Raw genomic sequence first — 19,745 nt, 5'->3', positions numbered from 1 at the left:
TAGTGTAGGCTTGTAACGAGCTTACTGGAAAGGTTTTGTGTAAAGAAAGGATGGCAACCCAACCAACGATTATTCGATCTTGCTTACTTTACGAGTTCAAACTTGGAAGGAATGCAACACAAGCGGCCGAAAACATCTGCACAGCATTTGGAGAAGGTGCTGTAAGTGAACGCACAGCACAGAAGTGGTTTCAGCGATTCTCTTTGGGAGATGAGTCCATCGAAGACCTGCCGCGTTCTGGACGCCCATTGTTGGTTGATGAGGATGAACTGAAGGACGCTGTCGAGTCTGACTCCAGCCAAACTTGCCAAGAACTTGCAGTGAGGTTTGCTGTGAGTGTTGAAACCATCCGCCTGCATCTGCATGCGATTGGGAAAGCGTGGAAGCTGAGTCGGTAGGTTCCGCACAAATTGTCGATCGACAACAAGAAGCAACGGCTTACGATCTGCACATCACTCTTATCACGCCACAATGTTGAGCCTTTTCTTGATCGTTTATTGACATGCGACGAAAAATGGATTGTGTACAACAATACCAAGCGTTGCTACCATTGGTTGTCCCCCGATGACCCCATCCCAAAGACACCCAAGCCCAATCTCCACGAGCGGAAGGTTTTGCTCTGCATTTGGTGGACTACAGCTGGTGTGGTGCATTACGAGCTGCTCCCAACAGGCCAAACCATTACTGGACTGGTCTACTCAGCACAGCTGCAACGAGTTCACGACCTGTTGCTTGTAAAGCAGCCTGCACTGGTGCACAGGAGAGGAGTTCTGCTTCTCCACGACAACGCGAGACCGCACACCGCTCGCGTGACTTAGGACAAGCTCCAAAGCCTTGGTTGGGAGAGTTTGCCTCATCCACCATACTCGCCAGACCTCTCCCCTACTGATTTCCATTTTTTCCTTTCCCTGGGAAATCATTTAAAAGGACAGCAGTTCCGAGACCAGGACGCGGTTGAAATGGAGTTGAAAGCTTTTATAGACTCAAAGGACCGAGAATTTTTTAGAAGTGAAATAAATAAGCTTGTTTTACGTTGGGAAAAGGTTTTAGATGCTAATGGTGACTATTTTGATGAATAAATGTACTTTTGTCGTTTTGTGTGTTTTTATTATATACGGAAAAACCGCACGAACTTTTTTGGTTACCTGATAAAACTTCGTGATTAACAGTATCATATACTTTTGAAATATCAATAAATGCTCATAATAGTTATTCATCTTTATCAAATGACATAGATTATGTTATTGGCAAATTCAATAATAGCATGTTCAGTAAAACAGTTCTGAAATCCATTTTTGTATAGAATGTTATGTAATATATTTTGTATAGAATGTAATGTAATCATAAATTCTATTTTAGTTGACCCCTTCAAATATTAAAAAAAATACAGTGTAGTGATAAAGGACCACAGTTTATAAGTGTAACAATTACCTTTTATGAAAACCTTTTTAAAATTTTTAAATACATTACATCATCTGTTAATCTATGACAAACAATTACGGTTTGGGGGTGCAACCATTGCCAACGATTACACCTCAAGGTGAGACTCTTAACTGATTAATTATTAGGCAATTTTGAAGAACAATGTTTCAAATCGGTTTTGAATAGAAGTTTTGATGTTTCATACACTAAGGAAAAACTAGAAACTGCGATTAATGTTCTTGCCCCGTGGCCAGACAATTAACCCAATATAAACCCCATCAAAGACTGTTGGGTAAGTTAAAAACAGATGTTTCTAAACAAACCTTACTAGTAGATCTGAAAAATGCCATAATAAAAACGAAGTTTAATAACATAACGCTAAAATGATGTAAAAAAACTTGTTTCATTAAGGTCACGAAGAATAGTGGGTTTTCTGAAGAGCCAATTTAAAGTAACGCAACATTTTAAAACTAAAAGTTCTTTATTATTATTATTTTTTTTGATTGTGTATATTGCTTTTTGAATTAAAACCTTTTCTAGCAATAAATGCGTACACTATCGGTAGTCGGATCTTTTTGGCCATAACTGTAGATTAAATAAAACAATCCACGTGCGCATAACAATAGCTTTACGTAAGTTTCACGCGTATATAAAAATTTGTTAATAAAAAAGTACCTTTTATTAATTTTAACTGATGATTGCAATATGCTATAACTCTGATTTAATTCATCGATTTTGATCTGGTATGATCTTATATATCGCAAAATGTACAAATAAAACCACATTTTTGTCTTATTTAAAAAGTAATTTGTTTCATATTCAAAAAGTAATTTGTTTCATATTCAAAAAGTAATTTGTTTTATATTCAAAGAGTTAGTAAAATGAGCTTTTGTTTTATCATAGGATTTGTTCATTTATATCCTCAGGATATAAATGAAAAAATCCTATATCCATGGTTGAGGGTTTGCCCATTAATTCAGGTTAATGGGCAAACCCTCAAGTAATTTTTTTGACTCTAATCAAATTTTATTATCGAAATCTCTTGTTATTTTGTCTCTTAAATAGCTACGCACAACCCAGTATCTATAACAATTATTGTTATTCAGTTTCCTCATTGTGTGAAAGACATTGTGATTTATACATAGGCGTGTACAACGTCTATGTATAAATCGCATTATTCTTTTTTTTTGTCTATGCTCACATATAATGACCTTTTAATTGCTATAACAACTAATGCAAAAACAACCAACTTTGTTAAAGAAGATGTTCAACTAGCAGATGGTATTTAATGTTTATGTTAGCTTATTATATATAGAGTTCCATATCCAAAGCAAATTCCAAACATTTAAATGTTTATTCTAATGTTAAATAAGAAAGATTACAAAATTGGGGAAACGTGGAAACAAAAAAAATTTAATCTTTTTTTCCCCTACAACGTGAGAGCAACAAGTATAAAAATTATTTTTTTGATTTCAATTTTACCAAAAGCTGCATTCATGTTACAACCTAATACAGCATTCGATATCTTGTTTATCAACAAAAAAACTTAAAAAAAAAAACATTAGAAAAATTTACTATTTGTATTAAGTGCTAAGTTTTAATAGATCATTTATTACTACTTGGCCCCCTACCTACTATAATGAGCTTGCTTTAATTATTTTTACCATTAAGTGGAAAATGAAGTAAAGCCTTAATGCAATAATTATTGTTCAGTAATCAAAGGAGCGTTGTAACCGGCTTTTAAAAGGACTTTTCACCACGATGGAGTTTAACGATTAATCATGAATGTTTTTATAAAGCTTGCTGTGTGTTTTTAGCACAATTATCTTTTAAAGCGGTAATGAAACATGTAAGTAAAAAACTTTGTATAAACATTTTATTAAGTTTTTAAAGCTTTTATTCCTTTACTAATAATTATTTGCAACATTTATAAAAGTTATATTTGACGAAAAAAGTAGTTGAAATTTTATTTTTTGTTAAGATGTAGGAGAGCCATTTATTAAAAAACTTTGTTTGTTCAATTATATTAAGAGTATTTACAGACTGTTGGTTTAATGCGTGTGTTCAGACTTGTTGGTTTAGTGCGTGCGTATGACTTCAATTTCAATATCTTTAATAAATTAATGTATAACGTATAAAATACCAAAGTTTTTATATAGTATCAATACCTTGTAGCAACACAAGTAACTTTGACCAAAAGTTCTTTTATTAATTTAATTTTTTCATAACAAATAGTTACAAAAATTAATATTTGTGAGAATAAAAAAATAAGTCAAAGTTATAGAAATAAATAGTTGTTAAAGGAATTCAAAATATCAAGAAAAAATTTCTTAAATTTAAAGTTAAACTACTTTTATTTTAACCTCTTTTTTTAGGAAATTATTAAAGTTATAGACTTAAGGACATGAAAATTATATTTTTTTAAATATTTCTTTTTACATTATATTCCTCCTCCTTCTTCTGAATGTCTTTTTGTTTTCTTTGATAAAATAAAAAACAACCTACTTTTATTAACTTTATCTGCAAAGAGCGTTTAAAGTTCATTACTACTAATTAGGTAGTAAAACACAGAATTCAAGATGAGCTGGCTACTATTTATTAATATTTTAATTAAAAAAAAAATTTTATATATATATATATATATATATATATATATATATATATATATATAGATATATATATATATATATATATATATATATATATATATATATATATATATATATATATATCTATATATATATATATATATATATATATATATATATATATATATATATATATATATATATATATATATATATATATATGATATATATATATATATATATATATATATATATATATATATATATATATATATATATATATATATATATATCCTTATTCTTATGAGAACATTGAAGATATTTTAGCTTTATATTCTTTTTAAATGCTAAAAATCAGAGGTAATCTGATTATTAATTCAAATATAAAAAAGTCTAAAAGGAATTTCTATTAATTTATTCGACTATCGGTCAGATTATCTTGATTTGGTTAATCTCTAAAATGATGAAAAGAATTTTTGAAAATGGAAAGAATAATGGAGAGAATTATAAATATTTATATATATAATTTTTTTAAATAATTTTAACTAATAAAAAAAACTATTCAACCATTTTAAATAGAAAGTACATTAAACTTAAGGTTTTTGATCAAAAAATTAAAGCTAAAAATATTTTAAAAATAAAAAAAAATTATTTTTGTTTTTAACTTAATTTATTTTTTAACTTATACGACGAGCCCAACATTTGAATTCATTGGTTTATCGGCAATTAAGTTCGTCGTCATGATTTGACGCTTACGTAGCTATATGCAGCAACATAAATTTCATTAAAGCTCAAACGTCCGGAGTTATATGAATTTTTTTCTAAAAAAATAAATCTATACACAGAATATTACAAATAAACATCCAAACGCATAAAACAAGTTTATTATTATCGTCTACATTTAGAAAAATTAATGTATATTTATATCTTTATAAGTTCTTTATGAATTCCTATTCGATTTATTCGTTACTAAATTTGCATTTTTTGTTCAAAGTATTAACGTTCAACAAAGTTGAACGTTAATACTTTGTTCAAAAGTTAGACGTTAATACTTAATGGGTTATGGTTACAAAAAGAAGATCCGATGGATCTTGTTGTTTGAACTTTATCAAATTTTAATTTTTTGATTACAGATTTTTTTTAAATATAATAAGAAATCAAATTATCAATATGTGCAAAAAAGTATTTTAAATATAATGTTGAAGTTTTGTGAAAATTTATTAATATTTTTAATTAAATTATGTTAATATAATTTTATAATTACATTATATAACTAATATTTCAAATTACATCATTACTTTTTACCTTTAATACAAGCCTTAATTTCCTTTACACATTTTCCCAGTAAATATCGTTTTGTAGTTTTACTTAATTCTCGTTAATATGTTATCTTAGATATTATTTGCATAATACAATTTTAAGGTTTATAAATATACAGACACGTGGGAACAAAATATTTTTTGGGGCGGTGGTGGGCAATACCTCTGAGGTAAGTCTAATCCCTTGCTGTGGATTAGCATAAATCAGTACGTATCTGGTTGCAATGTGTAGTTCTATTATAAACGTTATGTGTAATATAATAAATTTTATATTTTTGCTTGATATGAAAGACAACAAAGAAAAAGTTTACAGTCACGCCGTCGTTAATGCTAGGAACTTGCTGTCGTGTTTACATTTATATTGAATATTCTATTTTTTTCTAAGTAACAAATTATAAATATGTAATATCATAACGTTGCTTAAGTATTGATCAGGATGAATGATTCGATCAGGATGTTTTTTTTTTCTCCCATGGAATATAAAGATCTAATATAATTGAATAACCTGCAATCATAATAACTGGTAGTTTATAATTGAATTCGAGTTTTAAACGGTAGAGGAAGCAAAATGTTGGCCTTTAACTCTAGTGCACGCGCTATCCAGTAAATAGTCCGGCAAATTGGACAAATTAACGGTTTTTATTTTTTCTCAATTAAATTTTTCTTAGAGTTTTCTACAGCAAGATTCAAAGCATAACCGCTACAATGTGTATACAGAGACAATCAATTTTGTGTTTTCATTGCTGTCAGAAAATTTAAATGGGATCACTTGACGTGTTGATTAGTGTTAATTTTATGTAACTATTTTTATGTTTAAAGAATATTTTATTAAAAAAAAGGAATAAATCTACCTAAGAGTTGGCTTAACTAAAATAGATTTTTACAAATTATATTCGACAAAAATCTACAAAAATTGCACAGAATGTTATCACAGAATGTTATCGCAGAATGTTATCACAGAATGTTATCGCAGAATGTTATCACAGAATGTTATCACAGAATGTTATCACAAAATGTTATCATAGAATGTTATCACAGAATGTTATCACAGAATGTTATCACAGAATGTTATCACAGAATGTTATCACAGAATGTTATCACAGAATGTTATCACATTAAATCAATTAAAGTTCTTTCTTTAAATAAAATTTAATTAGTGTTCAAAGTGACAACAAAACAGCAACGTATGTGACACTTTTCAAGCTCAAGTCGAAAGTTTGACTCTAAAATTCAAAGTTTGTCTTTAAAATCGAAAGTTTGTTTCTAAAATCGAAAGTTTGTCTCTAAAATCGAAAGTTTGTCTCTAAATAGTAAAATCAACAGTTGTTCTAAAAGAACTATGATTAGTACTTGGCATCAAAAAAAAACTGTGAGCAAATAATTTGGTTAAATTTATGACGAATCCTAAAAATATCATTTTTAATTATGCGTGAAGTAAAACTTTTCAAACAATACCAAGACATTTTTATATTAGAGTTTTATATTTTTATTTTTTATAGGAAATGTCTGAAAGAAATAAATAATACTAAGTTTAATAAGATAAAACTGAAGAAACTCCCCCAAAAATTGAAATCATAAGAGTTTGTCACTAAACAATAAATAGTTCTTCAAGTTTATCAAAACGAAAGAAAAGCAATCTTTTTGCCTGACGTCTTGCCAGTACTAAAAATCTGTTGTAAACACCTATAATGCCAATAGTATTGATTTTGTACCCAGAATAGACAACGCTGCAACTGAACTTCGTGAGCGATATTGAGTTATTGCGATATTCAGGCTATTAAAGCTAAATTGCGTTAGAAGTTTTGGAAAGCGGAATCTAAATCTGACTTTAAAAAGAAATAGAATAAAGCCACCGTAAATTATGGATCACATCTTGAGGAAAATCTCAAGGCTTCCAGAGAAGAAAATTTTATCGCACAGATGAAATTTAATTTTTCTTTATTAATTTTTGTTTCAAATTTTATAAGCTCTATATTAATCATGAGGATGACGTCTGAATGTTCACAAGTTAAATATTTTTTAGTTAAAAGCGCTTTTCGTTTACAACCAAAAATATACAACCAAAATTATTAATTTAAAAGAAATTTAAATTAAAATCTTATGCAATCATGCATATTAGTTACTGTGTCTAATTATGTGTATCTGTAACAATTGTTTTAAAGGAATATTTTTATGATATGCATTTAATTTAAATTCGATTTATGGAACACAACACAATAAACACCTAGTGGGATTATTAAACAGATCCTCGGAAATTAAACTCACAGAAAACTATTAAAAGACTCTTTTTGGTTTATTATCCCCTTAAAAATTATTATCACGTCATCATATAACAGAGACTTAATTTGACTAATTCATTTTAAACTGACAGCATCGTAAAATCCAAATGACATTTTTGTCCTTTTAGTTTACTGAAAACCCGTTCACACTCTGCAATGTGATACTGACAAAAACAACTCTTGTTTCAGAAAATGTGTTCATGATAAGCAAATGCGGCTAAAATTGCTGCTGACTGAGAATGATTTTGATTGTAAAGTTGATTGGAACAAACAGTTGAAACACCAATTGTCAAAAACCTGAAGATATTTCTGCTGAAAGGTCAGAAGCACAAGTTTTGAACCATTTTTAAAATTTTATTAAATTATTTATATTTAGTTCAAATATAAAGTTATTTTACCATTTTAATTATTATTATTATTACGTGGTCTACTTTATTAATGGTAGGGAGGTAATGATCTACTTTGCTAATGGTAGGTAGATAATGATCTACTTTGTTAATGGTAGGTAGGTAATGATCTACTTTGTTAATGGTAGTAATAGGATGTTATGTTAATGGTAAGATCAAAATCATTAATAGTTCGATTGAAGGCGTTAAAGATTTTTGTAGTCTTTTAAAGATTATGGATTTTCATAGTCAATTGATCTAATAATCTCAATTAAGCAGATTGAGCAAAAGAACATTGCTAGGACAAACTTTTTTTTGTTTTTTGTTTTGTTGCAGGGAAATAAATCAGATAGGTAGGAAGAGAAAGCTCTTCATGAACAATTTTACCAGTTCTCTTTGCTTTAGAATCGAAAGCTAAAGTTGGGGATTTTGCTTTTTTCTAAATATAAATTCAATAAAATAGTGATAAATATTCAGTATATAAATCTTTTTCAAAAGCAAGTTGTTGTTTATAACTTGCATTTTCATTAATAAAAGTTCAAACTACAAATACTAGTCTTTTTTTAAGTCTTTCAATAAATACAAAAATATAACATATAACATATAAATTTAACATTTAAAATGCTAATAAACATTCTTTAAGAAATACTTAAGATTTAATCAAGTCTGTGTTATAGTCTATGGCTTCCTTCGTTCCATCTTGTTCCTTCTCTGAACGTTTTGGATTAATACTTACAATTTTTCTTGTAGAGTGCAGCGGAGATTTACTCTCTTTTTTTCTTGTTATTTTGCAAGACGCATAAAACAGCACTTGCACGATTTTTAGCCCTCAAAACATTTTTTACGAATTTATTACATTCACTTTTATAATTGTTATGTATTGTAAGGACAGTGAGATAAATTTTACTGTACCGTGAAATGTGGTAAATAGGGACAATACCTACAAAGTGACAAGGACAGTAAATAAACCAGTTAAACATTTTTTCCTATAAAGTAAGACCGTGATAGTTGGTAACATTTTTGTTTTGCTGTGAAATTATTTATTGCAGTAAATCATATTAAAATGTCCAAAATTGAAAAAAAAAAGTAAGTATGAAAAAGCTTTTTTAGCACAAACAAAAGCACTAAAGGTTTGTGCTTCCCTCAGGTTTAACTTTATCAATTTGTTGCATAAGCAATTTGATGAAACTGTAAAAAATTACAGGAAATACATCTAAAGTTAACTAATATACTTTAACAATTTAAATTTTATAGGAAAAAATATTCAATATCAGGGTGAATTCCCAGCTAGCACACATACGTTAGTAAAACGTTAATATATATATATATATATATATATATATATATATATATATATATATATATATATATATATATATATATATATATATATACATACACACACACTCAACCCTGAAATCTTAGCCCCTTCCTACCCTAAATATATATATATATATATATGCCCTAAATATATAATTATATATATCTATATATATAAGTATATATATTTAAATATATATATAAATATATATATATGTATAAATATATATATATATATATATATATATATATATATATATATATATATATGTATATATATATGTGCATATATATATATATATATATATATACATATACACAACCCTGAAATCCTACCCTATGTATATATATATATATATATATATATATATATATATATATATATAGTTCTATAGTTTGTTGGCTTTAGGAAGAGCGGAAGGAAAAAAGTGATTCTTACGCCAACACATACGTCACTTTTAATTACTTTTGACTTTCGTCCAACATTTCCGTGTTGGACGAAAGTAAAAACCATTAATTTAATTACAAATTAATCGTTTTTTAAAAAAACCACAAAAACGCAAATTTAATTGACCAGAATGTTTTTAAAAACATTCTGAATGTTTTTATAACATTTTGAATGTTTTTAACAATATAAACAATGTTTTTATTTTTATTTTTTTTAATAAAATGTTTTTATTTTTATTTTTTTTAATAAAACGTTTTTATTTTTATTTTTTTTACTGTAAATCATGCGCGGAGTGTTGCTACATCGACTATCTTATAGCCTGACTCGCAAGGGAGTGCTGCTACATCGACTGACAAATAGCCTGACTCGCAAGGGAGTGCTGCTACATCGACTGACAAATAGCCTGACTCGCAAGGGAGTGCTGCTACATCGACTGACAAATAGCCTGACCCGCAAGGGAGTGCTGCTACATCGACTGAGGGTTTGGTTGGGGCAGGCAGTCTATCATTATTAAAAAAAAAAAATTCCGGTCTTGCATTTTAATTTTTACTTTTTGTCAACAAAATATCGAAAAAATTTTCGGACAACATCTAAGGGTTCTATATATATATATATATATATATATATATGTATGTATCTATATATATATATATGTATGTATGTATATAAATATATATATATATATATGTAGATAAATATATGTATATATATGCATATATATATATATATATATGTATATATGTATATACATATATATGCATATATATATGTATATATACATATATATATACATATATATATATATATACATATATATTTATATATATATGTATGCATATATATATCTACATATATCTACATATATATACATATATATACATATATATACATATATATACATATATATACATATATATACATATATATATATATATATATATATATATATATATATATATGCAGTGGCGTAGGAAGGTTTTTCAATGATTGAAATTACCAACTTTTAAACAAAAAGAATATTCTTTTTGTTTAAAAGTTGGTTATTTCAAACATTTAAAAACCTTCCTATGCTACTGCATATATATATATATATATATATATATATATATATATATATATATATATATATATATATATATATATATGTATATATATATATAGAACCCTTAGATGTTGTCCGAAAGTTTTTTCCATATTTTGTTGACAAAAAGTAAAAATTAAAATGCAAGACCGGAATTTTTTTTTTTTAATAATGATAGACTGCCTGCCCCAACCAAACCCTCAGTCGATGTAGCAGCACTCCCTTGCGGGTCAGGCTATTTGTCAGTCGATGTAGCAGCACTCCCTTGCGAGTCAGGCTATTTGTCAGTCGATGTAGCAGCACTCCCTTGCGAGTCAGGCTATTTGTCAGTCGATGTAGCAGCACTCCCTTGCGAGTCAGGCTATAAGATAGTCGATGTAGCAACACTCCGTGCATGATTTACAGTAAAAAAAATAAAAATAAAAACATTTTATTAAAAAAAATAAAAATAAAAACATTTTATTAAAAAAAATAAAATAAAAACATTGTTTATATTGTTAAAAACATTCACAATGTTTTTAAAACATTCTGGTCAATTAAATTTGCGTTTTTGTGGTTTTTTTAAAAAACGATTAATTTGTAATTAAATTAATGGTTTTTACTTTTAGTTAAAAGTAATTAAAAGTGACGTATATGTTGGCGTAAGAATCACTTTTTTCCTTCCGCTCTTCCCAAAGCCAACAAACTATAGATCTATATATACACATATATATACACACACATATATATATATACACATATATATATATACATATATATATATACATATATATGTATATATATAAATATATATATATATATATATATATATATACATATATATACACATATATATATGTATATATATATATATATATATATGTATATATATATATGTATATATATATATATATATATATATATATATATATATATATATATCCAAGATCTGTCCTTGGTAACATAAATAAAGGTCATTTGGTCATCTTTTTTGATTTTATTATTAAAAGTGTGGTTAATAACTTATTGCACGTTACTTAAAATTTAATTACAAAAAGGCTGACACCAATAAAATTTCTGACTTTTTTTCAAATATTGATTGGGTAATGCTGTTTGAAACTTTATCTGTTCAGGAAATGTATGACAATCTAATTCACCTTTCAAATGTATCATGTAATCAATTCATTCCAGTGCTTGACGTTTCTTGAATAAAAAAATAAATTGCTCCATGGATCAAAAAGGATCTTAAAACTCTAAGTAAAAAAAAGCAAAATCTTAGATACCTGAATTGTGCTTGTAAATGGAGAGATCTTACTCTGTCTAAAGAGTACAAACTGACTTGCAAGTTAGTGAAAAAAGAAATTAAAATAGCTCGTCTTGCATATGAAAATGTTTTAGTTAAAAGATCCAAAATGAACCCGAAGCTTCTGTAAATAATAAATACCTAAACAGCCAACAACTAATCAAAGAATCAATCAGAGCATTAAAAGCAGCTAATGGTGATCTAACTCAAGAACCTAGAGAGATAGCTAATCTACTCAATAAATGTTTCCAAGATGTTTTCGTAATTGAAGAAGAAGGGGAACTTCCGCATTTCACAGTTGAATTTAAAGAGAATCATTCAAAGTTTGTTGATCTAGATCCAAATGATATTAGCTACGAAATGATATTAGATAAACTTAAAAATCTTAATCAAAATAAAGCATGTGGTGCTGATAATATGCATCCATTTCTTCTAAAAAACTGTGTGTAAGCATTTGCTATTCCTCTAACATTATTTATTAGGGCATCTTTAACTAATAGTCAGCTTCCAGTTCAATTTAAATCAGCGAATGTAACACCTCTATTCAAAAAAAAGGTGATAAGACTCTTCCCAGCAACTATCTTCCAGTTTCATTGACTTCCATTCCATGTAAAATTATGGAAAGTATAATTAGAGCTAAAATGGAAGAGTACCTGTATAAAAATAATCTACTAGCAAAAGCGCAACCTGGTTTCGTTAGAAACAAATCATGTACCACTAACCTTTTAGAAAGCATTGACTACATTTCATCAAGCTTAGATGTTGGTATTCCAGTTGATGCAATTTTGTTAGATTTTGCTAAAGCCTTCGACACCGTTCCACACAGAAGACTGTTAGCCAAACTAAAAGCATACGGCTTTGATGGTCTGATACTTAAATGGATCAAAGCCTTTTTAGAAAATAGAAGAAAAAGAGTTGTTTAAGGTGAAATCATTTCTGACTGGGTTAATATTTTTAGTGGTGTACCGCAAGGGTCTGTAATTGCAGCACTTTTATTTGCTTTATACATTAACGACCTTCCAAAAAAATTGCATAATGTAACCAAACTATATGCCGATGATACAAAAGTGCTTTCTCAATTATCTTCAGAACAATACGCTACTAATCTTCAAAATGATCTAGATATTGTCTACAAATGCGCTCAAACTTGGCTTCTTTTGTTAACATATCAAAATGTGTAGTTATGCATTATGGTCATAATAACAAAAAATATTTATATAATTTAAACAGTATTCAACTGAATGAGTCAGATACAGAAAGAGATCTTGGAGTGCCTTTTATTGCAAATTTAAAATGGAAAAGTCAAGTGATTAATGCTTCTAACATGGCAAATCAAATGCTTGGTTGTATCAAAAAGTCATTTGCTTGTTTCAGTTATAAATTACTTCGTTTGCTATATATTACTTTTATTCGCCCATTACTAGAGTTTGCAATTCCGGTATGGTCTCCATATTATAAATCTGATTGTGGCTATATCGAAAAAATCCAGCACAAAGCTACTAAACTAGTATCATCAATCAGAAATCTTTCCTATAGAAAAAGACTTGAAAAATTAAACCTAAAATTAAAACGAGGAGGCTGAATAAGTGCGAATTTCATAACTGCGAATCTGCATAAGTGCGAAGCAGTTGCAAAGACTGGCATAAGTGCGAACTGGCACAAGCGCGAACTGGCATAAGTGTGCCGAAAGAATTTGCAAACATTGGCATAAGTGCGAACTGGCATAAGTGCGAACTGGCATATGTGCGAATCAATTGCAAAAACTAGCATAAGTACGAACTGGCACAAGCGCGAACTGGCATAAGTGCGCCGAAAGAATTTGCAAACATTGGCATAAGTGCGAATTGGCATAAGTGCGAACTTGCCAATTCGCCACTTATGCCAATTTGCACTTATGCCAATGTTTGCAAATTCTTTCGGCGCACTTATGCCAGTTCGCGCTTGTGCCAGTTCGCACTTATGCCAATGTTTGCAAATTCTTTCGGCGCACTTATGCCAGTTCGCGCTTGTGCCAGTTCGCACTTATGCCAGTTTTTGCAATTGTTTTGCACTTATGCCAATTAGCACTTATGCCAATGCTTGCAAATTTTTTCGGCGCACTTATGCCAGTTCGCGCTTGTGCCAGTTCGCACTTATGCCAGTTCGCACTTATGCCAGTCGCACTTATGCAGATTCGCAGTTATGAAATTCGCACTTATTCAGTCGCCCCATTAAAACTACTCTAGTGAAAAGAAGACAAAAAGGAGATCTAATACAAATGTATAAAATTATGAATAATATTGACAAATTAGAAAAAGGCAATCGTTTTCCAATAGTTAATAATCATACGAGAGGTCACTGCTTTAAATATTCCTAGGAAAGGACAAAACGTAAGCACAGAGAAAACTTCTTTTTTAATCAAGTAACGAATGTATGGAACTCTCTGCCAGAAGAAGTTGTTAAATCGCCTTCAGTCAACAGCTTTAAAGCAGCAATTAATTGCTGGATGAGCAGCAATTGATCAATTCGACTGTCAAAGTGTGCCTGATAACACACTTACTGGCTCTGCCAGTTACAGCGTTTACTACTAACTAACTAACTAACATATATATATATATATATATATATATATATATATATATATATATATATATATATATATATATATATATATATATATATATATATATATATATATATATATATATATATATATATATATATATATATATATATATATATATATATATATATACATATACACAATCCTGAAATCTTATCCCCTTCCTACCCTAAACATGAGGGCAATGAGTTGAATTATTTATTAATTTTTTCATAAATATATGAATAAGGGTAGGGAGCTAAAATTTTAGGGTTTCTTGATCCCATTCTCCTATCACAGTAATTTTTTATTATAAAGAACTTTTTTGTCATATATATGAATGTAAAAAAAACTTGGAATATTCTTTTTGTTTAAAAGTTGATTATTTCAAACATTTAAAAACCTTCCTACGTCACTGCATATGTATATATAAATATGTATATATATATATATATATATATATATATATATATATATATATATATATATATATATATATATATATGTAGATATATATATATATATATATATATATATATATATATATATATATATATATATGTAGATATATATATGTGTGTATATATATATATATATATATATATATATATATATATATATATATATATATATATATATATATATATATATGTATATGTATATATATGTAGATATATATATGTATATATATATATATATGAATACACACACATATATGTATATACACACATATGTATATGTATACACACTAGGGATATGACTTTTTAATTTTTTTTCAAATAAAATGTTTCCTGTATCATAAATCGATGAACTTTTACCTAAAATCATGAAAAAAGGCCCAAATAGCTTTCTGCAACAAAAAAAGGTCACCCCAAAATAAAAATTTGATTTACCATTTTTATACATTCATTTTTGACCGATGTTTTAATCTTAAGCTTAATTCTCAGCTTAATTCTATTTATTTCATTATTTTGTTATGAATTTATAAATATAACGCCACACGTTACCATGGCAACGAAACGGCCGTGTGCCGGCAAATACTTGGAATTGTTATGTGATGACGTCATTGTGTTACCACGGTGATATAGACGACTGTAACAGACTGTAGAAGATTATAGAACTTAGTAGAACATTCTGGAAGCTCTAAATAATTATATAAGCGAGCTGCTGTCAGAGCTCAGTGTTGATAATGTGAATAGTTCTATGAAGTACTCTGCGTGTAACTGAGCTAATAAGGAACTACTGTAGCGAACTAAAGACGCTGTAAGTGTACGAAGTATAAGTAGTTGTAGCATTATCGTTAGGATACGGACTGGATTATCGAACTGTTATCAACATTGACTGGATTATCGAACTATAATTGGATTACTATACAGTTAAAGTATTTTATTAATTAAACGACTTTATTAAACGGATATTTACGCTCAGCTATCCGTAAAGTCGTAACAATATTATATGATGTCTCACAAGAAAAGTCATACCACAGTAACAAAGAACAAGAAGACTTGGACTAAAAATTTGGTGAGATTTCAAGAGTCACACAGAAGAAGAGGAAGCGTGGCTGTAGAAGAACATTCACTCGATGAAAAATCCAGAATACCACTTCAATTGCAGATCGTAGGAAGATACCAGTTTCTCGGAGCATATGTTAAAGGAAGAAAAGAACGAATAGACCAAATTTCTAAGGAAATTACAAAATTGTGGGACAATAAACTGAATTTTCCACGTGTGTCTGATCAAGTGATAAGAGCAAAGCTTATGAAGGTGCTGAAGGTCTATGATGAATGTGTCAAGCGTGGAAAATATGATGTTCTCAATGCATTATTTGACATCACGAAAGTGAATGGCCAGTGGTTATCCTCGGAAGATAAACGTCTATACCACCTACAAAAAGAAAGTAAAGGACAGGTGGGGTACTCAACAGGACAAGTGGCAAGTAAAGAAACCATTCACCCTTCCAAGAGAAGGAAAGTCCAGTCTGGAACAGCAATACCTTCCACATCACAAGTCCTGTCTACCACAGACAGTGGTACTGAATCTGAAAACTGCAAAAGTAAGAGTGAAGATGATGAAGACGACGACGGTGATAAAGACGATGATGAGGACACTCAGAAAAAAACTAGAAAGCACTACAAAAGTAAATTTGCTGTAAGTATGGTTACATCAAGTGGAGTTTCCACAAAGAAAGCTGCTAAAATATGCAATGTATTATCACAACAAGGTATTGATATTCCAACTCCAAGTCAATCAGCAATTTACAAGTCCATATTCAAAGAGGCAGGTAAATTAAAAAAAGAAATGATACAACAACTTAAAATGGAACAGTGGTCCTTACACTTTGACGGCAAACGAATAGATGATAAGGAATATCAGGTAGTTGTACTTCAGAATGAAAGAACTGACGTGAAACTTAATGCACTGCGTTTAAAAGATGGCAAAGCTGAAACTGTTGCTGAAAAAATTGCCAAACTTATTGATGAATACAATTTGTGGAATTCAATTAAGATGATCATTACTGATACAACAAACGTCAATACTGGGAAGAGAAATGGAGTTGTTGTGAAGTTGCAACGTATGTTTAAATTAAAGGGTGTCACAATACCACAATTTATCGGTTGTCAGCATCATGTACTAGACAGGATTCTCCGTCTGGTGATGGACGAAGAACTTGGGGGTGATACCAAATCTCCAAACATTGAATACCCATTTGTGTCTGAACTGTTGAATAAGTATGATGAACTGAAGGATAAGTTTGTGAATGGAACTGTAGAAATTCTTGATAAATCAGGGTGGAGAGACGATATGAAGTTTTTGTACCATTTAACAAGAGTGTTTAGGTTCTATGAAGAACAAAGAAACTTCCCTCTGATTCACTTTCAGAACATTCCTAATATGAGCAATGCCAGATGGAACTCAAGAGCCATTCTCGCCATTCTGGCGTTCATTCTTATGCCTGAAGCGAGAAAGAATTTGGAGAAGGTTTGCAGGTTCATTTCATATGAGTGGGCAGAACATTGGTTTAGTAGTCAAAAGTACAATGACAATGACTTCAAGAATTTATCTGATGTATTGAAGCCTTACAAAAAGGCATTGCAGTCATTCAAAAATCACTGGAAGAAAGAGCCATCCGTCATCGGCATACCACGAAGTAATCAGATAGCTGAACGTGCAATCAAGGTGATGCAAGACCTGTATGCTTCCTGCAGAAAGAAAGACAAACTGCAACTTCGATTCATTCTAAGTAATAAGCGCTAGACTCTTTATGAGACGTGAGCATCATGTGACCCATGTACTAAACACAGTAGGCCTATAGACACAGACAGTTATGTATATTGTTGTACTAGACGCTTTGATACTGTTAATTTTGTAATACTTGTATAATTATATATCACATAATGTTTTTTGTTATATCACAGTACATGTTGCATAAATAAATAAAATAACAACAGGAGTATGACTCTTACAACATCTTCAGCCTTTAATATTCATTTACTGTACAAAAGTGTACCTATTGAAAATTCGATTTTTTGGTTTTGGGGTGACCTTTTTTCAAAATATGTCAAAATGAAACATCTATTCGTTCTTTTTACATAAAAGTTCATTGAATTACGATACAGGCCTAGTAGGTTGCAAAAAAGTCATATCCCTAATACACACATATATGTATGTGTGGTATACATATATATGTATATATATATGTATATATATATATTTATATATATATAAATATTTATATATATATATATATATATATATATATATATATATATATATATATGTATATATATATATATATATATATATATGTATACACACACAAAAAAAAAATATATATATATATATATATACACCTTTATATTCATTTTATATATATATATATATATATATATATATATATATATATATATATATATATATGTATGTATATATATATGTATATATATATATATATATATATATATATATATATATATATATATATATATATATATATATATATTAGGGTGTCCTAAAAAACAACATTTTTAAAAATATATGCAGAGACCCGCTTAATGTTCTGGAGATAGTGAAAATCATACACGTAATTTGTGGAATGAACAAAAAGTTATATGGAGCTATTTTGTGAAATTAGGAATGATGATATTTTCAGAGATTTAAAGTTGCTGCCTAAATTGACCTTAGAACATGTTCATTTAAATTATTTTTCTGTCATGAATGTTCGCTTAGCAGCACAAATTCTTAGCCAAAGTGTTCCAAATGTCTTACGCTTAAAATATCCTCAAGAAACCCATGTAACAGCACAGATATGTGAATTAATGGATAATTTTTTTGATTGTACGATTACTCGTAATCAAACCGAAGGCATTCTGAAAAGAAAAGAATTTTTGTTGCCCTACCGCAATGCTAACGATTTTCGCTTTGATTGGCTCAGGAACACCTTTTAAAATACTTAGAAACTTAACAAGAAAATATTAAAAATAGAACTGGGACTTTCCATCAGGGTGAACGTGAAAAAATGTTTATTTCATTACAAACATACGAAGGTCTCCATATAACTGTGAATTCATTAATTGAAGTTACCAAGTTTTTATTAACTAGTGGAATGCCTTTTGTATTGACTGAACGTTTTACCCAAGATATCCTGGAGGAATACTTTGGGAGGCATCGCAGCCTTAGTCGCAGAAATGGCAACCCTACCCTCACTCAGTTCGGATACCAATCAAATGCGATCAGAATGCAACGATCTGTAGCCCCTGTTACTGGAAATAGCATAGGAGCTCATAAACAAAAGCGTAAAGTATCGTGGAGAATTGCTTCTGAGGAACCATTAGGAAAAAAGTATAGGAGCAAGAAAAAAAAGCAAGAGAATCTGGGAACACATGAAAATAATTAGCCATATTTTAAAATGTAATTTTATTAATGCAACTAAACACATAGAAAGTGACATATACAATTGTGCTTGTTACTCTTTGGATCGCTTTTTAAGCTTTTTACGAAGTCCACCCTTACTATTTTATTGTTTCAATTTTAGTTTATGT

General features: G+C 29.0%; 1 protein-coding gene across 2 annotated transcripts in view; it reads left to right on the top strand.

The window, feature by feature from the left end:
* Positions 1-3,122: 3,122 nt before the first annotated feature.
* Positions 3,123-19,745, top strand: part of LOC100209942 (sulfotransferase 1B1) — a 95,942-nt gene continuing 79,319 nt past the window's right edge. The window contains exon 1 of one of the 2 annotated variants that reach the window (XM_065799907.1): positions 3,123-3,271. In XM_065799907.1, the coding sequence (XP_065655979.1) occupies positions 3,270-3,271 (2 nt within the window). In that variant the 5' untranslated portion in view covers positions 3,123-3,269. Of the gene's footprint in view, positions 3,272-3,461; positions 3,512-19,745 lie in introns of those variants that run through there. The other variant, XM_065799906.1, reaches the window with a different exon arrangement.

Source organism: Hydra vulgaris, chromosome 06 (genome assembly GCF_038396675.1).
Source record: "Hydra vulgaris chromosome 06, alternate assembly HydraT2T_AEP".
Taxonomy (NCBI): domain Eukaryota; kingdom Metazoa; phylum Cnidaria; class Hydrozoa; order Anthoathecata; family Hydridae; genus Hydra; species Hydra vulgaris.
Note: the sequence above shows the minus strand (reverse complement) of the source record. Positions and strands in the feature narration are given on the sequence as shown.